This window comes from Rhinolophus hipposideros, assembly GCF_964194185.1.
Source record: "Rhinolophus hipposideros genome assembly, chromosome: 9".
NCBI lineage: Eukaryota > Metazoa > Chordata > Mammalia > Chiroptera > Rhinolophidae > Rhinolophus > Rhinolophus hipposideros.
Window position 1 is genome coordinate 37,919,939 of NC_138055.1, and position 26,255 is coordinate 37,946,193.

Sequence of the window (26,255 nt, forward strand, 5' to 3'; positions counted from 1 at the left end):
TAAACCAGTGGACGTGAAATAATAATTTACCTCTTTTAAATTCAAATTCATAGAGCTACATATTAGACTAGGTTAATTTATACATATTATATATATGTATAAATTTTTTATATATATACGATATATGTACATATACACATATATATACGATATATGTACATATATACATACATACATATATATATATATATATATATATATATATATATATATATATATATATATATATATTATTCCTAACCTCTTGGAAACAAAAATATAAAGAGAGATAGTCACTTGTATGAAATACTAAAACTAATTAAAACCAAGTATTAACAATTTTGTTAATAATAAAAATTTGAGTTTCATGCTACAATGATAAATCTAAATACATGGAATCGTATGTCCATTTGAATTAAAAATAGAAAAAAGGTTGGAACTCAATCATTAACTTTGCCAGTTCTGAAATCCTTCTTCAATGAAGGTCAAAGTAAACAAGAAAATACATGTAAAAGAGGTCTTGTCAACCTCAAAGCACTCCTCAATTGTCAACAGCACTTCAGAATATTTACACGGCGATTTAGAGCAAAAAGTTTAAGAAGTTAAACTAATAAATACGATTTGGTATTTGTCACTTAGCTTTCGCTATGCCACGTACCTGTAAGATTTCAATAATCTTCAGCTTGGTGTCCATCACGGTCACGTCCTCAGGCTCGACAGGGCTCCCTTGCTTGCTGGGGTGGATGCTGGGCTGAACATCAGGCACACTCATGGGGAAGATGGAGCCTCTACTGAGCACCATCTGGGTCATCATCTCTCCCACCCCATGGATGGTTCTCATGACATTGTTTCCTGGCACGAGAAACATCCCTAAGTCAACACACACAACACCTGGAGAAACAACTGTAATATCCAGGTGGTCACCGGCAGACTGAATATGTGACAGGGAAGGTATTAAGGATAGAAAAAGGCACCATCAGCACTGCTCTGGCTCTTTCCTGGCGGATGAAGTTACGATACTGCAGATATCTAGAGGATGTATTATAGAATTGTACACGTGAAACCTGCAGAATTTTACTAACCAATACAACCTCAAATACATTTAATAAATACATAAATAATAATTTAAAAAAGACATTGCAGACACCTTTCAAAATGATAAATTTTAAAACTGAAAGTTTACTTTTCTCAGCAAATGCTTTGAAATGATGCACCAAGAGTGGACTGTTGAAAACTCAAAGGACTTCCAAATCAGATCCTTCTAGAACATAGTAAGTCCTCCCAACTATCACACTAGTAGTCTCCACAATAATGTGGAAGAAAGGTCATTAATGTCTATGATCAAGTGAGTTGTGAAGATACAAAGATTACATGAAATCATTTAAATGGTGATGAGTGCCCTAATCCCACCCTTGAACCAAGGACTTTTTAGCTTTGTTTTCATACTGCTTATAAAAAGATCTTATGGAGGAAGATTGTTCCAACTTCATTTTAAGAAAAAGAAAGTCTCATCTGGGGAAGAAGCATGTATTAGCCAATATACTTCACATTCCTTCATCCAATTTGAATAGAAAATCATCACTCAAAATCCAAAAACAGGCAATTATGTTTGAGGTAATTACAGAAACAAATTAGGGACAAACATAATCATTTTCAATGAGGGATCACACCCCCTCTGCATCTTCTTCTGAATTTGGCTTCTCATTCATTTGTCCTCCAATAAAACTGCATATGCAATCATTCCTTACACTCACCACAAGTAACTATAGGAAAGAATCCTCCTGACACTGCTACAATTTGCATTCTCCAGCCCAACTGTTGTTTCTCACTTCCAAATTCCTACAACAAGCAACAGGGATTCCAAACAACAATTGTCTATGTTCCTTTCAGAACAGTGGTCTTTGCTTCATGGGTGTTCGTGGAGCTTTGCCTCAAGCAAAGGCCTAAGAATCTGGCCAAGAATTTTCCTTTCCCTAAGTGTTTCGGGGTGAAACCAAGATAAAGGGAAATGGAAATAAGATGCGATGGGATAAAACTTGCAGCTCTAAGTGAAGAATATACACTGTGGAATACCTACAGGATCGAAAGGCAAACAAATAAAGAAAAGGAAAATCTTCAAAAGATGACTCAAAAGAATCTCGATAGACCACATTACAGTCCAGCCACTGGTAACCACCACTATTTGGACATTGTGAAAAGTAAAGTACCTTTTAAAATTAATTATCTTATCCATACAGAACATTAGTATATATAAAAGAGAGTAGTGCTAAAATAGCACATTTTTGAGTAGGCAATGAAATAACATTTTTTTCTAGACTGGCATCTTCCAGACAGAAATTAACTTGGGTTTTCATTCTGAGAGTCTGAGACCTTTTATTACAGTGCTGCTTGCATAAGCCAAGAAAAGGGGAGCGGGGCTCGGGGCAAGAAAATAAATATATGGAAGGTAATCTCCAAGTTAGGGTAAGGTTGAGACAAAGGATTTTAGACAGCCCCATTTTTTATCAGATAACCTTGAGGCAGAATGCTTTCTTGTCTGTGGTTCTCAAACAAACATAAAAATTGAGTATTTCTCAATACCCCCCACTCATTGCCAAATGGACGGCCTGGATACACATCTGGTCGGTGGTAATGGTTTAAGGGTCATCAATGTTCAACCAATGCGTTTATCAGAGTCTTCATTTGAGTATGTATATGTGTTCGCTTCCAAGAGATGCTTTCTCACCACGAACAGAGAACAGGCCCCTTTGTTATTCTTACCCCTGATTCACACAGAAATCCTTGGCACCCACAGTGTCTGCATCTTATTTAGATTTGCATGGAAAATAATCATTAAATCCAAATGATTATTACACAGAAAGTTAGCCCAGACAATTCTTTTCCTCAAATATAGATCCTGTCACCAAAAAATTAAAACCTAGAGGCCAGAGCCATATAATAATATGTAACACATGTTGTCAATGAAATGGGAGGGTTCATTCCAGTTGTACCGCATCCTTAGATGCCTGTGGAACATGGTTGCCACAAAACTCTCCTAACATCTCCATGTATGGCCAACTCAGAGGTCTCAAGTTAAAAGATGCTATATTTTCTGGAGTTGCGTGGTAGTGGTGAGTACTTAAATTGTGAACTACTGCAGCTTGAAAAACATAAGTCAAACGCCACATCAATCAAAGACATGCAAAGACTCTGATGTCCAATTTTCCACAGAATCATTCCTAGTTCTAGACAGCGAAGTCAGAGGTGATCATTCCTCAACATTGCAAAAGAAGAAACCTTACCACTTCTCAACCATAATTAGTTAACTACTAAAAAGTTTCTAGTGAGAGGACTACCATATTATAATATAAATCTTCAGGACACATTAAACCCTAGAAATTCAGCTTTTCTATGTCATTTACATTAACCCAGAAGCCCAAATTTAGATTATCTATACAGTGTATTGAGATAGTTGGAAAAAAATGGGAGTCATCTTTGTTAAGTAAAATAAGAAGGAAGGAATTGCTTAGAAACAAAAGCAGACGGAATTTTCAAGTTTTTTCATTACAGAATTATACAGATATTTTAACTAATCCAAACCCGCTCATGAGAAAATCCCAAAAATAAGACAGGTATAGTAAATGCATACTAGAAATAGTGACTGGGGATGGATTGAGAATACATTGCTTTGTCTCTAAATGATTCCACTGAGCCACGTTTCCATTACCAATTTCATAGACGCGGGAAGCAATAAGGAATTCACATAACATTAAAGCTGTACTAACCATAATTTAATTTTTCTCTGTTCAAAAGTCATTTTATTGTTGGTGATCACTACTGGATCCAACAATCATTAACAGTTATATGGATTTATAGAAGATGTAAGAGATTTAACAGAACCTTACTTGATTTAAATTTATTAATACCTTAAGCCCATTGATGTCTTGTTTTATTTAAAATCACCTTTATCTGTTATCTCTTTCTATTAGAAATACTTTTCTCCGATGAGCACAGATGAATAAAAATGATAATTTGAATTTTCCAGTTGCTTACATTTCATATAAACAGACCACCATCTGAGCATTTATAAGAGATAATAGACATATCTGTTTAGAAGAATTCTGTTAATAATTGCTCACAGTAATGTACTTGTTCTGTGACTACTAAAGTCAGCTCAGTGTTTTATAGTAATGGAAGCCAAAAAATGAATACTCCAAAAACCATTCTTATTTCCCTGAAACATATTTTTACAGATGGATTTGAATAAATGCATCTGCTGTTATAATAATTCATGTGAAACTGACGTTAAACCATAAAGATATTCTAGAAGTCTTCCTACTTCCCATCCTTGCTCAGCAGCTCCTTATAAACCTCTACTTGCTGGGAAATGCCTGCATTCCAGAACTAGAGCAGTTTTCAATTTCAAACATTCTCTAGAGCAGTGCTTCCTCCCAGTGGTTAAGGGTCAGGGTTATAGAAGGACGTTTCTGTATGCAAAGAAAACAAAATCATCAGCACAAGATAAAAGCCTTACTTAAGCTAAGCCGTGTAATATGTAACATGGTATCCACCTGAATTAAATGGAAGATCAAGATTTAACCCTAAGAAGACAATAGATAAGCAGCACTCCTAGCTCAAAGTTAGATCACAGGATTTTAGCAAGCGAGATATCCAGTCCACATCAGGGTTTTACTCCAGGGGCTGGGCCTGGAGGGAACTTGCTATTCCTTTGCCTGGAGTTCTCTTACCCAGATGGTCACCTGGCTTGCTCTCTCAATCCTTTCTGATTTCTGGTACACTGTCATCTCCTCAGACTTTTTCTGGCCACCCTCCTTAAAGGATTGCAATCGCTCTGCATCCATGCACTTGCTTTACATTTCAGTCATAGTATTATCACTATCACATATCATATTTTATATTTGTGTATGGGTTTGTTGTAGCCTCCCCCAGAAAAAGAACATAAGCTCCATGAAGAAAGCTACCTGGTTTAGTGCTCTATCTCCAACCCCTGTAATACTGCCTGACACACTGTAGCCGTTCAATAAATGTTTGTTAGGTTAAAGCACAAATAAAAAGGATTGGAGTAGCAAATGGATTGTTAAAAATGAGAATGACTTCTTTATAAGCCTTGTATAAAAAATTGGATATCATTACATTAAAGGTGCTCTGTTTTTCCTCAAGATGAGTTTTTGCTTGCTTTCCTTTATACTTTCCTAAAATTTTCTAAATTTATTCAAAAGAATATATAATCTCATGTCACTTTAAAACTTATTCATTAAAAAGAAAAAAATAAAACAGATAACACTTGAAATAAGGGAATTCATGGAATCTGCCTTTCTCAAGGGCATATCACGTCCCATATGCTTTGCTAGATCATATATAGCATTAACAGCAGGGCAGAGGGTTGGGGGAACCCATCCCACTTTGAACAGCCAGAAAGTGACAAAGCCTGAGTCAGATTCAGGTCAACAGATGCCAGTGGGCATCTTCCACAAACCATGGTGCTTTCCTAATAGACCATCACCTTACACGTTTCCAAAGATTTTATACTAGAACTCAGAAAGCCTACCAAACGCACAAAGAGAGTATTCTAATTAAAACTATATACTGAAAATATGGAATTACATTAATCATATAACACATCTGCACACATTATTCTCTAGTGACCGTGTCCAACCAGTTATTATTATGTAATGGGCCACACATACTCATGACATTTTGTTTATATGACACCATTTAATTTTAAGGACAGTCCTTGTTCAGAAACTGTTAAGTAGCCAGAGTTCATCGGGCTCTGTACTAGAAACATTGGGGGTGGAAGGACATAAGAGAAATACAAGAATTTACGATATGACTAAAAAGAAAACCTAAAATATTCCCCAAAAAGAAATTAAGGAAATACAAAGCAGATGAGACAGTAACAGCATAGCACAGGCAGCATACAAAATTGCTTAGGAAATTGTTTTTTTTAATTGGGAAAATTATCTTAAGATAAGGAAAGTGAAAAGCAGCTTCACTGAAGAGGTACAGTTTTGACCTGGATTTGAATAGACTAAAGGTTTTAGATTAGAGAAATCTTTCTCAAAGTACTGCATCATCCAATGTTCAGAATCTTAATCCTAATAAAATATGTTCCAATTTCTTGTGAGAATAAAATTATAAAATATGTGCAAAAAAAGTCATTAAGAATAAAAAGTACCATAGAATTAATAGGGTATCATTTCAAAATGAAAAGTGGAGAACATCTGTGTACTCTCACTATACTCTCACTACACCTCTGAAAAACAACCCTTTTCAATTTCAGTATGTTCCGTTACAGGGTCACCACTTTCCAAATGAACATGTGGTTCCCTCATATAAGCAGAGCTCATAAGCTCTTACACTATGGCATGAATAACACAACATTGCCTCTAAAAGAAAGAGTCCTTCAGAGGAGTGGTTTATAAAGAGTAGACAATGGACAAAGTAGATAATATGACACTTAATTTTCTTCATTCTAAGTAAACACTCATTGAATACCTTGTGTGGATAGTCCATTTAAAGATTCCAACTTCCCTAGAGCTTGGAAACAGAACAAAGCAAAACCTACTGAAAACATGTTACTAAAATACAGTAACGTTATTATCCATCTTTTTCTGAATATCAAGTAGACTGCTTAGAAGAAAATTATTTCCCATCCTACACCCTAAAGAAATGTTATTCAAAGGATGAATTGAAAAAGCAATTCACACAAAACAGTGGTTGAGTTCTACATCTTATTTTGGATTTCATCACTGTCAAATACTGACAAAGTCATTGCAATATTCCAAACCTCAAGATTTTAACTTGCAAAACTGATCTTTAGTTCTTAACAGTTACAAATCCGAGCAATAAATGAATTTGCATAGTAAATGAATTTTATAATTGAGACATAATTTAACTACAATGAAATGCACAGATCTTTAATGAAAAGTTTCAGCAGTTTTGACAAGGAAAGGCATTTACCCATATAAACCACATGTCATCCAGATATCGAGCATTTCCATTCCTAGTTAATCCCCTTTACATTACAAAATCTTTAGAAGTACATATGCTCAATAATGCACAGTTTCATAAATATGATTTGAGTTCAATGATTACAGCCAAAGACTACAAGGAAATCGATCATTATAAAGTACAGAAGGGCCTCTAGTTCCTTGCTGCTCTGTTGTTGCCTCAACCAGATAAATATTTTTGTCAGTGACAGGTGAAGTAGCATGTTTCTCAAATGCAGATATAACAGGAAACAAGGAAGGATGACTACTACAGTGATTGATCCATCAAATCCCAAAAGTACATCAATAGGTTGAAAACTAATGGGTTAAATACAAGGTAAAATCAAAATATAAAATGCCCTGCACTTAGGTTTAAATAAAACCAACTAAGTATATGGTGAAGGAATGTGATGTAACGGAGGACAAATTAGAACTTAGTTGTGTTCAAGTTCAGTAGGAATCAATACTACATTGTCATTGCCAAAAATACTCATTTTCACCTAGGCTGCATTACAAAATTGGGTAAAGCATTTGGATTGAGTGAGAAAATAACCATCCGTGCCTCTGTGCTGGTCAAATCAGTGATCAATGATATTTGCATCATAAGAGGATCTGTTAAAGGAACTGCAGATGACTACACAAAGTGGAGGAGACACTCAGCTAACAAGCTCGCCATTTTCACACATTAAAAGAACTGACGTGTGGAAGTCATGTTAGATGTCAGTGTGGCTCCAGGGAACAAAAGTAAGGCTGCTTGTTGGAAGTCAGAGGGAGGTATATTTCAGGTAACCTAACAAAAGAGAACTACTAATTGGAGCTGTTAAAAATAACAAAGACCTTTTGCAGCAATAAAACCTTGGTGATTCAGGTGTTAGCATATATTTAAATTTATTGACTAGATAACCATTTGTAATGGGTGTTATATGAAGATCTGAAGTTCATATATTGGGTAGATGATTTCTACAATCCTTTCATATGCTAACCTTCTATAAACCTATGTTGGGATTCCAACAGTGTACCTTATTGGAGATCTCTGGTGGGCTCTCTTGACCAGAAGCTGAGAGAACTAGGGAACCTGTCCCAGTGTATTAACACCTTGAGGCATCAGAGTCTGAGGCTCAAAAGTTATTTATCATTAGAGGAAACAAGTGGAGTAGAGAGAAGTTGAGGACATGGTCCTCGTTAGTCATTCTCACTTTTTGCGAAGTCATCCCTAGGGATTGATTTTGTCTTACTAACTCAATTTGGTAGTATCAGCAGCTCTTCCTGAGTGCCAGGAATCATTCATAGCACTCCTAGGTAACTCCAGAGGTTTCAGAGTCAATTTCTAGCTTAAAGAATAAGAATAAATTCTACACTAAACTTCACCCTCTGTGTGGCTGATACCTTCAGGAAAAACCAAAACCCAAAATACTACCTGATGATGCTGTTGTTTCTGACACCTCCCACAGAAACCCAGACAAACCTAAAATTAGAATCTTCTGCCTCTACTGACACAAATTACAAGGTATGACAAAAATAATTTTATATACTATAAAACTGCATGTGAGTACCCTCTGAACTACAAGGAAGTTATAGTCTCTTTGTGACTTAGTACAGTATGTCAATTATGTGTGCATCACATCCATGAAGTCCTTCTAAAATGTAACCTACAAAGTTAAAAAGAGAACAGCTGAACCATATTACTCGGTTAAGATGATGCATCAGAGATCACTGAAAAGGTATCATATTAATCACTAAGTTTGTTAAAATAAAATTGCAGGAACAAAATAACAGGAAGTATTTTAATATGAACTGGCATTTGTCACGTTATCTCCAAATCACTGAAAGTTTGGAAAGCCAAACTAAGGGGTTCATACACAAATAAAGAAAAATAATCATATATTTGGAAAGTCAGTGTCTAGAAAATATCTGAATTATTCAAGTACATACATATTTATGTAAAACATAACTTATATACATTCTTAAAATGCATTTTACTCATTAAGATACTTTTGAAAGCCAAGTATATATAATAGTATGCTAGGCATGGTTTTACTAGACAAGTTAGCTATAGAACCAGAAAAAAAATCTGTCTTCATAGTTTTTCTCCCCATTTTGCTTCTCTCAATCAATAAATTTAAATCTTTATTATGGAATTATTAAGGTAGTAATTCTAAGAGTCATGGAGCCTTTTGCAAATCTACTAGGCAAAACAGACATAAACATAATCACAAAATTAACAAAAGAAATACACAAATATATATTTGGAATGTTAGGGTCTCTAAATATTTTGGTCCTTCAAATGCATGCATAACTATATAAGGCATATCACTTACATATATTCGTGCTAATGATAAGTGAGTTACAGAAATCTGTATAAGATACAGAAGTAGCATGCAGAAAGGTGTCTAGGGTAATATCGTTCAGCATTACTGGGGAAACAGCAGAAAGAGCTAGAGACATCTAACTCAAATTAGGAAGACCGCTGGGCACCAACTTAAGGAACCGGGTTATTTATTTCTAGAGATGGTGAGAGCTAGTAAAAGAGGTAGAGTATGTGATTTGGAAGGATCACATCGGACTGTGGAAAAAGAGCCAAAAACAGATGAGGGGACCAGTCAGAAATTGTACTGCAGGAATGAAGAGCTTCAAGAGATAGTCAAGTGGTAAGACTTTTAAGACTTGCCATTGAAATGAAACTTTGTTTCTGAGAGGAGCCAGACAACCACTCCTGAAGGGGTGATTCTCGCTTTAAAATTTTTTAAATTTTACCTGACCTATAAAATGATTTCAAGTTAAATCAAAAGTCTTTAGTAAGTACATGCTTACTGTTTTACACGAAACTTTCTTGGGCAACTTGGAAAAACTAGAAAACAGTCCCTGCAGAAAGTCATCTGTATAGAAAGCAGCATGATAATAGCAGAAAGAACATCAACTGTAGGTCTGTAGGATTTTTTTTTTTAAAGAAGGGAAGAAAAAAGAAAAATGAAAAATGTGAATTCGGAATTTGGCTCAGCAAGCTACAAGCTGTATGGTCTTCAGCAAAGTATTTAACCTAAGAGCCTATTTCCTGGGCAAAATAGTGACCATAACAACTAACTTGCTGGAATGTAGTAAAGCTTATAGATAAAAAATGTGCAAAAGATCTAGAAGTGTGCTAGGTGTTGAATATAAATCATAGATACCCATATATAGTAATACTTTGCCAAATGGTTGGCCTGGCACATGGTACAAACTCAGTAGAAAGTAGAAATACTACATAGTTATTCTCTACCTATTTTTATGTATGCATTTGATTTTAAAAAGGAACATGAGCTAGTATACAGCATGTGTTTCAGACCCTCTTGATAGGCGTATACTCGTATATAGAGAAAATTAAGCCCAGAAAAGGAGATGGGAGAAAGTTCTTTTAGGACCATTGGTAACTAAGAGAAAACCTGACACAGGCACTTTTTCTAAAACTTATCAAAGTTTAAGAAGAAGAAAAAAGTGTAAAAGATATTATACATTAAGACAGAAAGGACTTAGAGGTGCAGTCAGCATATCACAAAGCTGGTGGGAGAACCAGATTCAAGTCAGAAGGTCCCAGCTTCCTTAACATCTGAAGAAGAGCATTCCAGAAAAGCCTTCCTGCGTAAAGTGGGTTTCTGATGACAGTGATTCTGGGACATTTGGAAGTTGGTCGATTTTAGAATTTTTTTCATATAGAGAACTTTGTTATGATTTTCAATGTTTTCAAGTCATTTTATTTTTCTCCCTAATCTCTACTTCCTATGAGATCTTAACCTTGACCTACAGTTTTTTCAGTCATGGTATTTTTCTGGAAGATACCTGTGATGGGTACTGTGCCCTGCCCAGATTCCCTTTCAGGAATGAAGGACTATTGCCTCAGTTGTTGCAAGTGCCACTTGGAGGACAGCCCTCAAATGTCAGGCCTCGATGGGGACTGGTTGAGTCTGAACAGAACTGCCGTAAGGAAGGCCACACAGCCATCCCTAAGCAGCCCACGCGGGCATAGTGTCAAAGCTCCCTCACTCCAATGGGAGACAACTCTGGAAGGACATCCCCACTTGAGACTTCCCAGAGGTTTCCACAAAGACTGCATCACAGCCCAGTTTCTCCATTTGCCCAATCCTGCTTCTTTCACTCCCATTCCACTAGTGTCGATCCTAGGAGCTCTCCCTAGTAAACCTCCTTCATGCTAATCTCCATCTCAGTGTCTGCTTCCTGGAGAATACAACCTGCAGGAAGTAATTCTAGAGCGGCTGGGAGATTATTGTCACCGTTATTATTTAAAAATCAGTGGAAGGACCTCAGGCATTATGTAACATGCTCCCCTGAGAGAGTACACCCGTACCCCCTTATCCACAATTTTGCTTGCCATGGTTTCAATTACCCACCGTCAACTGAGGTCGATGTGGTCCAAAAATATTAAGTGGAAAATTCCAGAAATAAACAATTCATAAGTTTGAAATTGCACATTATTCTAAGTAACATGATGAAATTTCTTGCCATCCCTCAGCGTCTCTCCATGTCTCTCCCAAGCTGAGAATCATCCCTTTTTCCAGGATCTCAATGCTGTAGCCATCTTGGTTTTCAGACCAACTGTTGAAGTACTGAAGGGCACGTGTTCAAGTAACTCTTATTTAATTTTACAATGGCCCCAGGGTCAAGAGTAATGATGTTGGCGATTCAGATATGCCAAAGAGAAGCTGTAAAGTGCTTCCTTTAGGTGAAAAGGTACGTATATATAGGAAAAAACATAGTATATACAGGGTCTGATACTATCCATGGTTTTAGACCATCCGTTGGGGATCTTGGAACATATCCACAATGAATAAGTGGGGACTACTGTACACACATAGAAGGGAGAAAAGAAAACCTATCACTGCGGATAGGATTGCACACATGAACCTGCCTTTTCTTTGAGTCTAAAGCTTCCTTTACTGAAAGCACATGATTTGAACAGAAAGAAGGTATAGGGAAAAGGGAACAGCATTTGGGAAGTAGGCAGGTGTGAGGGCATCACTGAAAGCAGAGATGAGGGAGAGCAGATAGAAGAAGAAGGCCATCTAAAGGAGAACCCTGAGAGCTAGAATGGTGTTGGGAAAAACTAAGTCCAGAAATCAATAAAAGGGATTTTCAAATGATAAATGGTAATTGTGGTATCTTTCCCCTGCAAGTAAACCTTGCTAACACTTTTGAGCACTGCAAATTCTACTGCACACTTAAATACTTTATAGGGACCTGGAAAAAACTCAGTCAGATGAAAAATTAAAAGGAGATGAAGGAACATTTCAGAGTCCTTAAATTTAAGCTACTTTGTACCTCCTTGCCCTTTGTTTATTGTCAGTGTATTAAACTTTGTTTCTACTCTACTCATCACCCTTCTCCACATACACCTCCCCAGAGTCTCACCTGGCACCTGGGAAGTCCTTTCTTGCTTGCGTACTTGTTGCTTGCTTTTTTTTTAATGACACACTTGATATTTTAAGTGAACTAAGGCTTTTGGTTTCAAGGCATTCTAGCTGGTATCTTTACAAAGAGCAATCACAGCTATTAATCAGGAGATATGCTTCATGGGTATTTGTTAAAAGAAATGTGTTTGCAGTGCACATTAAAAAGAACGCCATTCAGTGAGTGAATGAGCATTTATATATTCAACTTCCAAGAATCAGTTTTAAACTGAAAGAGACTGTAAAGATCATACTAGACTCACCTCCTTATTTTATAAGGGAAGAAACTATTTTCTGGAAGATTTTTTGCCTGCAAATATTTTCCTCCTTTCCCACCCATATAACAATATTAAAAAATGTTTCTGCTCCTCCTCCCATCTCAATTTCCTTTCTCCTTTTTAATAGCAATTATGCTGCCAGAAAAAACATTTCAAGGTGGATCATGTAAAGTCCCTGCCAAAGCAAATAAATAAATAAATAAATAAATAAATAAATAAATAAATAAATGCATGTTAAGTTGAAGAAGCAGCTGGTTCTTTGCCAATAGATGGAGAGTTAGCATGCTTTTACTCTTCCCCACATCTGCTGGGGCACAGGGCACTCCTGGACATACATATACCCACCGTCCTCACCTCTTCCCTACCCTGGGTTGGGCCCAACCAGGGCTGTAGGTCACCCAGTGCAGCTCAAATCCTTTAAGGGCAAGAGGATAATTTCAGGCTGTCATGATTACCTGTACCTTCTGGTCTAAGAGCAAAGGCACTTCAGCTCCAAACCTGAAACCTCAAAGGAAAGGAAATCCTAAAAGTAAATGGAATTCTCCATTGATTTTTTTTTCTCAGTAATTTCCCATTTTCAATATTAAAACATATATGCCAACAAAAGAGATTCGCTGGTGACCTCTTCATTTCAGGGTTTGATTGTGGAAACTCCCAAAATTTGGAGTTGTGAAAAGGCAAAACGATAGAAGATAAAAAGTAACGATCCAGTTCTTGTTTGATCTTTTTGTAGTTTTCTGATATATTGCCTTTTCACACACCATGAGTTCAAGAGTAAGGAGACAATTGTGAAAATAAATCATAGTAGTGGCCTAAAAACCCTAACTAGGCTGAGTGTTACTCAGTGGTTAAGGCTCCATTGCTCCATGTTGGTGGGTCACATTTGAATCCCAGTTCCATTCAAAAAACAAACAGATAAGTGGAAAGATATTGACAGGACAACTAAGCAACAAATTAGGCCCAAATTAGATCCATTTCTAGATTGTGTCAAAGTCTGTACTGTGTTCAAACGAAGATGATACTCTCACCAGTCAGAGTTTACATGTTATGTTGCTCCTCAGAAGGATGTGTAAGATTCACATTTGTCCCCAACTATTTAAATGACTCACTCGTAGAACAAAATACATATACCACCCTGCTGTAAAAAGTGATCCTAATTAGTAGCAGTATCAATCCTTGGACTGTGTATCCTTCAGTAAGCATAAAGAGAAAAAAATGTATAATTTTTTTAATGGAATACACTTTCAAAAACATATTAAAAACACCCAGTTTATCAGCCAATGTCTACATTTGCTTTTAACTTCTATACTTGGCAAAGAAGAGCACTGCTTGACATAATCCTTCAACCCAAATGATCAATTACACTGAATGGTGCCTGTGCATTTTAAAACACTGAGAGCAAATGATAGGTATTAGGCAAAGCAAATTAACTCAACAACATAGCCTGCTGAGAGTAAATACATTTTTTTGAAAACAACACTTTTTTTTTTTTTTTTTTTAAAGCAAGGCATAGCCAATGAAAGGCATTGCATTGATAGTTCTGAAGATGAAACTCTTCTATTTCACTGCAGTCACGGCTAGGGCAGTGCCACTCCTTGTGTCTCCCCATGAGCATATCTGGTTAATTTTCTGAACGGACCACCTCTAGGGCACAAAAATAAAAAGCTGCTTCTGAGCCTACCAATTTCTGCTGAGCGTGACAACTAAAAGCAACCGTGATGGTGAGCAATCACAGCCTGGGAGTTAGACTCAGACCCCCAACCATCTATACAATGAGGACAACTCACAGTGACAACAAGGTGGGATGCACTGTACCAAAGATCCACAAAAGAAAAAAATTCTGTAACTGCCACCTTCCAAGCCAGCCATCCCCCATCGCCTTAAACACTAATCACTGACATCTAAACCTACAGGATTTCCTAGAAGAACAAACGAATGCTGCTCATGTATACCCTATTTAAGATAGGCACCGCCGAGGCCAGCACAAAATGGACGTCTGGGAACTGGAAGTCTTTTCCTTCTAAACACGCCTCTTCTTCTGCTCCCCTGGGTCTGGCCTGCCGAACACATTTCTCTGAAAGCCCAATCCTAACTGTGCTGGAGCAAACTTCGTAAGTGTTAAGTGGATCAGAAGGTTCTACTGCAACAAAGATTGCCCAACACGGTATGAGAAAACTGTTGTCACTGCTTCAAGGAACTGGTTTGTCTAGCAACAATGCTTATAAAATGTACGTCCTTTTTTTGTGTGTGTTTTAAATGTGCTTTGCCAATGACTTCCAACTGAAAATAAAGTTTCATTAAAATAGAAAAATATAATCCAGATGATTTGAATATAAAACAGCCACGTTGACAATACACTGGGTGTTGTAATGTGATAACATTGCTGTGAGTTCCACAAGTTGTCCTTTAAAGGAATAGTTCTTTCTGTAATCTGGGATTTCCTCTCTGGCGTCAATCTCCGTCTTACCTTGTACCACAGGAATTTTTCCCAGGCCTGACAATCCTGTCTCTGCATTGGGAGATTCCAGAAATGTGTTCTCTCTTGCTTCTTTCGTTAAGAATTTATTATCTAATATAACTTTCGTTAGGAATTTATAGTCTAGAGAACTCAGCTATGATGACACACCTCCTAGTAGAGCTGTATGATAATGCCTTAAGTCAGTGTCACCTTACGTATAATAAATCATTTTCCGACTCAGCTAATTATTTAAGTTAGTCACTTTTCTGTTTTGGAATACTTTCAAATTTACGGGAAGAGTTGCAAGAGTAGTACAAAGAATTCCTATAATATCTTCTTATTTTTTAGATTCACAGATTTATTAGATTCACAAACTCTGCCACATTTGCATGCTCCCTCTCTCTCCTACATATATATGTATACATATATATTATACCTTTGCTGTAATATTTAATTCCAGACATTATGACCTTTAACCCTTAATTCTTCAGCATGTATTTGCTAAAAACAAGTACATTCTTTTACATAACCACAGTACTATTAAATTCAGGAAATCTAACAGATACAATACAATACTACAACCTAATATACCATCCATATTCATATTTCACCAATTGTGCCAATAATGTTTCTGTAGATAATATTTTCCTGATCCAAAATCACATATTATATTTAGTTGTCATGTTTTGTTAATTTCATTTTAATCTGAAAGTTTCTCAGCCTTTTTTTATTTTTCACGACACTGACTTTTTTTTAAGTTGAAGCCAATTTTTCTATTAATTACCAATTTGTCCTTCTCTGATAATTCCTAGATTAGTTGGAGATTATGAATTTTTGTTAGGACTATAAAATAAGTGATGTTGTATGCATCATATCTAGAGGCACAGGACGTTGCTTTGTGTCAATTTTTTTTTAAACTCTATTAACTTGAAGAATATATTAGACTGATGCCCTATATAAGTCTTAACTTTAAAATTTTTGAACCAAAATTCTAACTTCAATAACAATTTTCTAAAATACTAATTCATTGAACTAATAAATAATCAAGTACTGCAAAGGATAGAAACACTAATTTCTTACACTTTAATTCTTAATAATAAACTTAGTAATAAACTTACTAACAGATCTTAGGCAAGTTAATTAATCTTCCTGAATATGCTTTTCTATATTGGTACTTTAAAAGTAAACTTTTTACTAAACAATCTGAAATCCATGCATAATTCTATTATATTTGCATTACTGGCAACTTTATCAGCAAATTATGTGAGGTACATTCTTTTCTGTTTTTTATATTGCAAATAAAGCCACATATTCACTTTTTCAAATGCACCTCAAGGCAACACTGACAAAAATGTAGTACCTTATTTTTTTGTCTTACAAGTATAGATATGCTCCAAAGAAATCTAAATTGGAATGTTTTACTACAAAAGCATTGCCCTTCCAAATATATGTGAGTTAATAATATTAAATAAGCATTTAATGCTAGTAAAAGCAAAAATGATGCCTTGAAAAGGAGTTTTAGGGTTGAGACAAATTAAGAAAGCTCACAACTTCTCTCAGCTGTATCATCTGGAGTATAATTATAACTGTTATCAAATCATGCTTAAACAACAAACTATATTTTCTCACAGTTTACATCATGTACTCAATCTTAGAATGTATAAAAGAAATAATTTACCCTCTGATTTGTAGAGAAGTGATCTTAAAAACTATGGTCCTTAAATTCAAATTAGTTGCAATACACCAAGAACTAGACTAACATATCTCTTGTGTATTTATTACTGTATAGGAGGATAAGCACATTCTTTTAGATTCCAAAAGTGTAGCCAAAATCCACAAACCCCTTTCCACAACTGAGGAAAATGCATTTCCCCAAATGAAGAGACACTGCTCTACATGCCAGTCTCAAAAGGAAGAAACCTCTGAATTTAGGTTCATACAGAACATATATAAGTATACCTATCAACACAAGAAGTTTTTTACAGAATTATAATTGGCTAATAAAAATTATCGTAAATCATTTTTAATACTGGAATAAAATTACAGTGTTTCATATTTTAATAATGGATTAAAATAGCATATGCCACGGTTAAGCACAAGTCATACTACATGGGAGGTAAACCATGTACAACCACTTAGCACACAGAGTACTCAATGAACAATAGCTATCTAGGAAGGATACTTGCATAAGCCAACAAACAATTTAAATTTTCTAGCATTACTTTTCTTTTGGCTTCCAAGACATCACATTCTCCTGATGTTCCTCTTTCCTCACCAGCCACTCTGTTCCAGTCTCTTGCTGGCTCCTCCTCTATCACATGGTCCAATGTTGGAGTGTCCCAAGAGTCAATCATTAGACAGCATTCCTTCTCAATCAACCATCACTCCTAAGGTGATCGTCTTCAGTCTGGTATCATGAATGTCTCTTTTGTGCACTGATTCTCGTATTTATATTTCCTACCCTGACATTACCCTAAGTTTCATTCATATATCCATCTGTCGACATATTATAACATCTCCACGTTGATGCCTAATAGTCATTTAAAATCTAACATGCTCAAACAGAAATCCTGATTTTCCCTCTAACCCCACTCATCCACTAGTCTTTCCCACATCAATAAATAGTACCATTCACCCAACTGCTAATCAAAACTTAGGAATAATCTTTAATTCTCCTCTTTCTTTTCCATTTCACATCTAATTCCTATCAATTAAGAATGCAGAATTCCAAATTTATCCACTTCCTGTCACCTCTATCACTACTTTCCTAGTTTAACACCATTGTCCAATTCTCCAACAGCCTCCTAACTATGATCTTCCCAACACTATGACCACATAGTATCTGAAAACTTATTCAATCCATTCTAGCTAAAAATAATTGCCCTTCCCTTACTTCATCACTGCCCATATTCTCCTACTTTATTTTTCTTCATAGCATATATTATCTGATGTTATCGGGTATTTTCATTTATTTATTATCTGATCATCTCTCCCAATGGGGTGGGGGGTAAGGGTCTGCCTATTTATTTATTAATTGCCTGCCCTCCCTGTGGCTAAGGACTTTATCTTGTTCGTTGTTTATTCCCAGTGACTAGAACAGTGTCTGACATGCAATACTTAATAAATTTCTTTTTGAATAAATTAATTAATGGTTCTCAGATAGCAAACAATTAATATATCCAGAGGTGAATGGAGTTGAATGGAAAAAACATGAGAATTATAAAATACTTTTAAAAGACTGAAAAATGTGTCTTAGAGGGCAGATGTGGATAGGACAGTGGAGAATACATAGAAAATATTAGCAGATTTTCAGAGGAAGAAAATACTTTCTTTAGGGAACAACTCTGAAAGCAGACTCTAAGCACTGAGACCAAAAGTCAAGATCAATTTCTAACTTTTCAAAAATGGTTTAGTTTAAAGTAAACTGCAGATTGTAAAAGCGTCATAGCAGGAAATATCTTTCCTTTCCTTTTCCTCCATTGCTTTCATAGTGCCCTCCCTCCTCCTCACCATTCTCTCGGAATATATACTTTATATAATAGTTTTATCCTGCTATGTCTTGGAGATTACCATTCTGGACAATTTCACCATGCAGAATTCAGGTTACCTTTTTATTTACAGAATGCTTTCTTGGATGGAAATTTTAAATATCAGATCTGTTCCATCATTTTGTTTTTTTCCTTCAAGGACTCCAATTATTCACATGATGGCTCTTCTTTGCCTTTCTTCCATTTCAACCACTTTCTCTCTGGCCTTTTTTACTTGTTTCTTTATAAGACTGATATTCTCCTCATTGTTTGCCTGCTTTTCTTCAACGGTTCTTATTAAACTTCTGTTCAAATCTATTCTCCCTTTGATACCCAGTAATTTAGTCTGCATTTCTAAAAAAAATAAAAAATAAAGTCTACCATTTTATTCTATTTCTTTTCTGAGTTCCATCAACTTTAATTTCATTTCTTCCTTTTTTTTCTTAGTTTTTGAATGTGTGATTCAAGGTATTTTTCCTATCCCAATGTTTGTTTGAAGACATTTAATTCAGTTTCGAGTGTCATGTTTCAATTTTCTTCTGTTTCATGGATGCTTTTCAAAGAGGAATTTCCATCAACTGAAATGTTGTGATTCTCCACTCTACTTTGATCTTATAGTCACTTTATATCAATGACAAATGATTACATGGAGTCACTTCTTGGACAAGGTTTACAATATGAGCTGGTTTGCATGATCTTTAATTCAAGAGCACCCTCTCCTGTCTGAGTTCTGAAGTGCGGTTTCTTTAGTTTGGCTTGTGGTGGGGGGCACCAGAGAAGTTATATTTCCTTCAATTTTTTGTTCTTTTATCTTGTGGTAGTCTAAATTTCTCACCTTACTTTTTTTCCCTTCACCTACAAGACTCTAAAGGGTGCTTCTCCCTCACTTTTATCTTGTTCATCCCTAGAAGCATTGCTCTTCCACACTGTGAGGGTTCACTTGTAAGTCCCTTCCTCTTGACTATTGCTCTTATAGCTACCTGGAATCTCTTTCAGTGTTTTCACACTTAGGATAAACTCTCTTCCTGAGGGCGATTGTCCCACAATCCCAACTTGTCTTTTCCACACGGGTTTTCTAGAAACCTCTAACTATCCATAAAGACTTACGATGAGAGCTCAAGAAACAGCTCTACTAAAAACTGATGTGACTTTTCTACATACAGTAACTGAAGTTTGTACTGTCCTCTGTCTTCTGGTTCTGCTGAAGGTGAGGGATTTCTGTGGTTTAATTTACTTCTTATTGATTTGTACATATTTTGGAAGATGTAGAAAGAATTCTGATTTAAGCAGTAGCAATTAATTGCTTCAGCTACCTGGATGTTCACCCCCTTACAATTAAGAAAACTTCTTAACCAGATACTACTTCTTTCTGCTTTTACTTTTTAATTCTGTAGCACATACTGCAGTGAGTACATTGTGCTCCAGCCATATCTCCTCTTCAGAGCTGAGGCATCTATTACCCCAGGTGCTGGGCATCATGACTGCTGCCTTCTCACAGCTGTCATTAAGAGTGACCTTCTCCAAAAGGAGCGCCTTCCTCAAGGTACACACACCCTCCATGATGAAGCCAGCAGTCACTAGCTGGCTGATGCAAGGACCCAAAGCTCAGCCCCCTTGCCTTAATTTGTGACCCCCCCCCGGAAGGGCCATCCCAGCTCCAGAGTTCCCTGTAAGATCAGCTGAGGTCTCACTTGCAACTGCACTGTGAATCGGCTTCGCTGTCTGCCCCATCCTATCTTCCTCACTGCCTTCCAGGTGTATATATATCCTAAAAGCACTCTTCAATATACCTTTTGCAAATCATTCTCTACCTCAGAGGATTTTCCAGGCATCCAATACAGGACAATAAAAAACAATTGTATTGAGTTATGAGACAGACACTGTTGTACATACTTGAATATGTTGGATACGGTCACTTAATTCTCACAAGGAACTATGAGGGAGATACTATTATTATCATCATATCTCAGATGAGAAAAGAGACCTCCTCCCAAAAATAAGTACCTTGCCTAAGTCCCTAATGCTAAAGGCAGGATTTGAACACAGGCACTCTGAACCCAAAGCCCATTCTCTTATCCACTTCACTGTACTGCCTCCTACACTGGCTTTGCATTCACTGTTCCTCTGATGTGACCCTTAGTGGCCCCGTTTGTTGCATTTTTCTGCGCTTTACTTTGAAGCATAGGCAGCATATGACACGTACCAGGATGATCACAAATATTAAGATGTTTTTGTTTATTTAACACATAACGTTTTCACTGGTGGACTGAGCGTAACATTAATTGCTAAAGATGGAACTCACGGACCTTATGAATTTGTCTCTCAAAGCATTAGTATTAAGAACAGAGAAGCATGTTCGTAAATCCAGTCTATTATCACTCAGTCCCACCATAGGATTACTTTGTATTTGTACACACATATTAGCAGCTACACGTTAACCACCACTTCTCTGTATATTTGTTTTTATCTCACCTCTAAATAATACCAAAAAGATTATAACTTATCTCAAAAATTCTTACCTCCATCATGAAATTTGCTTAATCTTTCAAAATATGATGACATGGGGGCCTGTACAATATCTAGGATAGCCAGTAGTGTTCTTGTGAGCCTTAATAACTCACTGAAACTATAAAATCCAAAGTATATGAGATTCCGAGCCAAGTGGACCACCTTAATTTAAAAAAGGGGGAGAAGGGAAAAAAGAAAAGAAAAACATTAGGAACTAAAATTAACATTGATATTTTATTATCTAAACTAGGGCAGTTATTTCTATAATAAATTCTCTAATTCTTTAACACCTAGGAATTAAAATACCTGCAAAAGCAACCACTGAACTCTGATTTATTCAAGTTTAGAATTAAATCCCAATAAGACTAGTTCGTCAACCCTATCAAACGCCAGTGACAGGAAGATGAGGTGTCTGGTCAGCAGCCAGCAAGGAAGCAAGAAGACATGATTTCAGATGTACCAAGGTGGTTAAAAAAGTTTGCATTAGAATGATTTATCTCTTAATTAAATATTAACTTAAGTCTTATTCGTTAGGATATCACTTAATAAATGGTTACATTAATGAATTACTTTAATAGACATTATCCATGAAATTTGTCCAGAAGTATATGCTCCCCATGCTGCTTTATGCTCTTCTGGATACTATAACACCTACTAGGTATGAGAGCCAGCTTCCAGGATAGCCCCCAAAGTATGGTCTCCTTCCACATTGCACCAGAGTTAGTCTGTGTGACCAACAGAATGCAACAAAAGTGGTAGCATGCCACTTCCAAGATTAGTTTATAGAAGATTGAAACTTCCATTTTGGTGTCTCTCTCTCTCTCTCTTTCTCTCTCTCTCTCTCTCTCTCTCTCTCTCTCTCTCTCTCTCTCTCTCTCTCAAATGGCTTGCTCAGGGGGAGCCAGCTACCATGCCATAAGGACACAGGCAGCCTATGGAAATGCCCACATGGCAAGAAGATGAGGTTCCTGGCCAATAGCCAGCAAGAAAGTATGGACACCAACAACCTCATGAATGAGCTGAGAAGTGAATCGTCTAGCCCCAGATGACTACACCCTAGTTGACAGCTTGATTACATGAAGGACCCTGAACCAGAATCACCCAACTAAGCACTCCCAGATTCCTGACTCGGAGAAACTCTGAGATACTAAATGTTTGTTTCTTTGAGCTGCTAAGTTGAGGGTAATTTGTTATACCCCTGTAGGTAGCAAATATACCAGATATCGAGTAACAGCATCTTCTCTCTAGTATTGGCACTATAACTCCCAAAATGATATTATAAGTAGAAATAATTCAGTGCAGTTTAATGAGGCTAAAAACATCACCTCCATGGAGATGAAAAAAAATGTAATCAAGTATATTAGAAGTATGCAAAACTGTCTTTGTTCATTGAGTGCAACAAAGCTTACACAAATGAAATGAAACCCCCCAAAATCAAGGAAAAAGTAGCTAACAGATAATTATAAATATTTTATATTGCATATCAGGTATGATTAAAACATCAAATCTATTTTTTAATCAATGGCAGAGGGAATCATACCTTCATGAACCAAACTATCCAATTACCAAAATATTCTAAATAATAGAGGGGGGAAAAACCTTTGATGCTCAATGTATCTAATTTTTTAAAAAACTTTTATTTATTTAAGTGTGCTTTTCCAGGACTCATCACCTCCAAGTCAAGTATTTGTTTTAATCTAGTTGTAGAGGGCACAGCTCACAGTGGCCCATGTGGGGATCGAACCGGCAACACTGTTGTTAAGAGCACCAAGCTCTCACCATCTGAGCTAACCAGCCAGCCTCTCCCTCCCCAATGTATCTAACTTTCGATAGGGAAAATTGAAAAAACTCATGAATGCATTCTTTTTTAAAAAATACCTCAAATGTCAGTTTGTTTTTTTCTTTATCCCCAAAAGGAAAGGGCTGATTTACAACTTCTTTCAAGTATTCTTCAACAAATTCCATCGTCAGTGCAAATTTCCTCTTCATATCATTTCTGGAAGAGTCTGTTATAGAATCATATCTGGAAAGATAAAATATAAAGCAAACTCAATTGATTGTAATCATTTAAAAACAGGAACATATACATACTTTAAGCTCCTGGCTCCGTACACTTGGGTAAAATAATTAACCTTTGTAGATGTTGTATCCTGATCTGTAAATATCTCATTCATATTTTCAAGTGTCTGTGATACTGGAGTCAAGCTCTTTGGGCTGTTACAAAATGAGTTAATATGTAAAACACTTAAATCAAGGTCTACCACAATATTATACACTTAACAAATTGTTACGCCTTTATTAATATGATTTCTGCTTATTGGTTTCCAGAATGATGTTTCTATTACCAAAAGTTGTCATTTTACTCTCCAAAGAGTATCTTATTTGCATTTGGAAGATTAACAACCTGTGTTTGAACAGAGAAATGCCTTTCCATATATTTCATTTCAAAATTAAAGACATTTGATTATGAACTCCAAACATACTCATGAATCGTGATCTTTGTGGGGATTTCGGTCCAGAGCCTTGCATAGCGAACAGGCACCACAGACTCCTGGGGATCCCGGTCAACGTGCATATGGAGCATGAGGCGACAAAAAGATGCTCGGAGGTCAAATGGCAGGCTCTCATCCGACACACACCGCAGGATCAAATCCACAGAGAGCTGCATAGAAATCTGGTTTATGGCCAGATACTGGCGATCCAAGCACATCCTTGCAAAGAGGTTTAGCTGGTACCTTAAAGATATTAAACACATGACATTATTCGTCTGGTCTTGATCTTAAGCATCATAATATCAGTCAGTATTTATGACTATAATATTTATGATGATAATATTTGCAAGTGTATGTGATACTGGAGTCAAGCTCTTTGGGTAGCAGATTAAATAATCAACAACACATGTGTGAAATTGTCCCTATTCCCATTCAGTTGCAATTTCCCTTACTTTTTCCAGTAACACGTTTCTGGAGGAGAGGGTCATTAGGTGCTCCGTTCTAGCTTTCCTAGGGTTACATATGCAGGAACCCTGAGACCAAGGATAACGGCTCCCATGAAACCATCTCTCTCCACCTCCCCCTGTCCCACTCAGCTCTGGGTTGTGGCACCTACACTCTTAGTTTCGATCCACTCAGTTCCCAAACGGAATGCGATCAATCCAAATGGCATCAGTACACTTGGATACACCAACCTCTGAGATCAAGAATTAGCCCTTGGCTTTATTTGCTGGAGCTGTAGACACCAGGGAGCAGGAGGCATTTTCTGCCTTTCTCAGATTCCTGTTATTTGGGTCCAACTTACCCCAAGGGCTTCTGCCTTGGGTTTCCACGCCTTAAATTCAAAGACACCAGCTAGGTTCTTGCTCCCAATATACTGACCACCGGGAACTACCATCAGAACTTCTGCTGCCATATGCTATTGCTGAACTTTCTTAACTACAGACACAGTTTCTCTTAAGCTCAAGTGCTCCACATATTCGTAAGCTCTATCCACCATAACCTACCAGCTAACTCTCTCTGAGGCCGCCCCTGCAGCTGGATCAGCTTCCCCAGTCCCAGTTCCATCACCTGGATCCCCAACGTGTCTCTCATCCATACCTACTCCAATCAATAGGAAAAAACCTTTTGCGGCATAACAATTCCAAACAAGTGGGAAGTCAGAAAATTTCAAGTGGTATACGTGGAAAACACAGATGCTAACTTTTATTTTGAGTTATTTTAAATAATACTAAATATTTCAGCTACCCTAGTAATGACACGCCTTTTTAAATTTCCTCTTCATAGACACCAGACTTTTAGAGATTTATGGAGAATCTCTCTCAGTGAACATGTGAGATTGAGAATTACAATTCTCTGCAATACTTTACCTGTAATAGGTAAGAACTTCTAAATCAGCTTTGGTGCCTTCTTTTGCTTCCTGAGCAAGGTGCCTGATAGCTTTACCGTGGGGTTCCTTGTTGCTGTCAATCCAGTAGAGCCAAACTTCCTCATCATCAATGTCATCTGAAAGGATGGAGCTCTCCATGGGGTTGTCCATTTGCATTGAAACCAGCCTTGAAATTAATAATACGAACCAAATCTATTAAAAAGCTCACTAATAAATATGACAAAGAACTACAATGCTTACACATAATGAACAGAAAAAGACGCCTCCATTGTCTGGGCTTACTTAGTTTGAATGAGGATGTCTGCATTGCCTGGGCTCAACATAAATTTACAGATGAGTTCCTGAGTTACAGGTATAGCGGTGGTATTGGACACACACAGATCTGATAAATAATCCAAGAACCTGGCAAAAAAAATTAAACGAAACATTAGAACATTTTATAAAATCATAAGGACAATAAACTTTGGGATATTACAAACGTTAACTTTTAAGATATATTTTAATATTATTTTCATGCAACATTTTTCTAACGTGTTGCTTATCTACTGCATCATTAGAAACAAATTAAACATCAAACTATTTGTACTTAGTACAAATCTTATTTCAAAAAAGGATATAAATTTGCTTCTATTTATTTGGTGGTATTCATCCCACAGCACTGTGACTTACTATGCTTAGAAAATCATTTATCTGCCGTAAAGTGAATATCAAAATTGAATATCAAAACAAAAGCAGATCAAAGCTAATGTTGGTATTGAGTCAAACAGGAATACTACACACACTTAATCAAAGTGAGTACGGCCTTGTGGAGTCAATGGCCCGTTTATTTGCTAGGCTAATTAGTTAAGAAAACTTGATCTAGCTGCTTGACGTTTCTGCCTTCATTTTTCCCCAGATAACGCAGCAGGGTGCAATGGAAAGAGAATTCTATATGGAATCAAAAACCCTTGATTTACCTCCTAGTCTATTCCTTACTACTGGGAATTTATTGGGCAAGCTGTTCCCTCAATTTTTATTTTCTCATCATTAAAATGTGTATAATAAAATACGACCAGTGTACTTCATGAGACTATGCAAAGATTTTAATGAGACAATGTATATGAAACCATTTTAAAAACTATAAAGTTCTATAAAAATATAAGTTAGCGTGGAAATCAATTACATTTAAATACATCTAGAAAGTTTTTTGGTCT

At 36.5% G+C, this 26,255-nt stretch overlaps 1 protein-coding gene across 5 annotated transcripts in view; it reads right to left on the reverse strand.

The window, feature by feature from the left end:
• The window catches only part of ITPR2 (inositol 1,4,5-trisphosphate receptor type 2), a 438,931-nt gene that overhangs the window by 268,214 nt on the left and 144,462 nt on the right, over positions 1–26,255 (reverse strand). For all 5 annotated transcript variants that reach the window (XM_081060952.1, XM_081060953.1, XM_081060954.1 and 2 more), the window contains 6 exons: positions 25,345–25,464; positions 25,043–25,228; positions 23,664–23,915; positions 23,059–23,203; positions 21,192–21,342; positions 638–831 (listed from right to left, as the gene is read on the reverse strand). In XM_081060952.1, the coding sequence (XP_080917078.1) occupies positions 638–831; positions 21,192–21,342; positions 23,059–23,203; positions 23,664–23,915; positions 25,043–25,228; positions 25,345–25,464 (1,048 nt within the window). The remainder of the gene's footprint in view (positions 1–637; positions 832–21,191; positions 21,343–23,058; positions 23,204–23,663; positions 23,916–25,042; positions 25,229–25,344; positions 25,465–26,255) is intronic.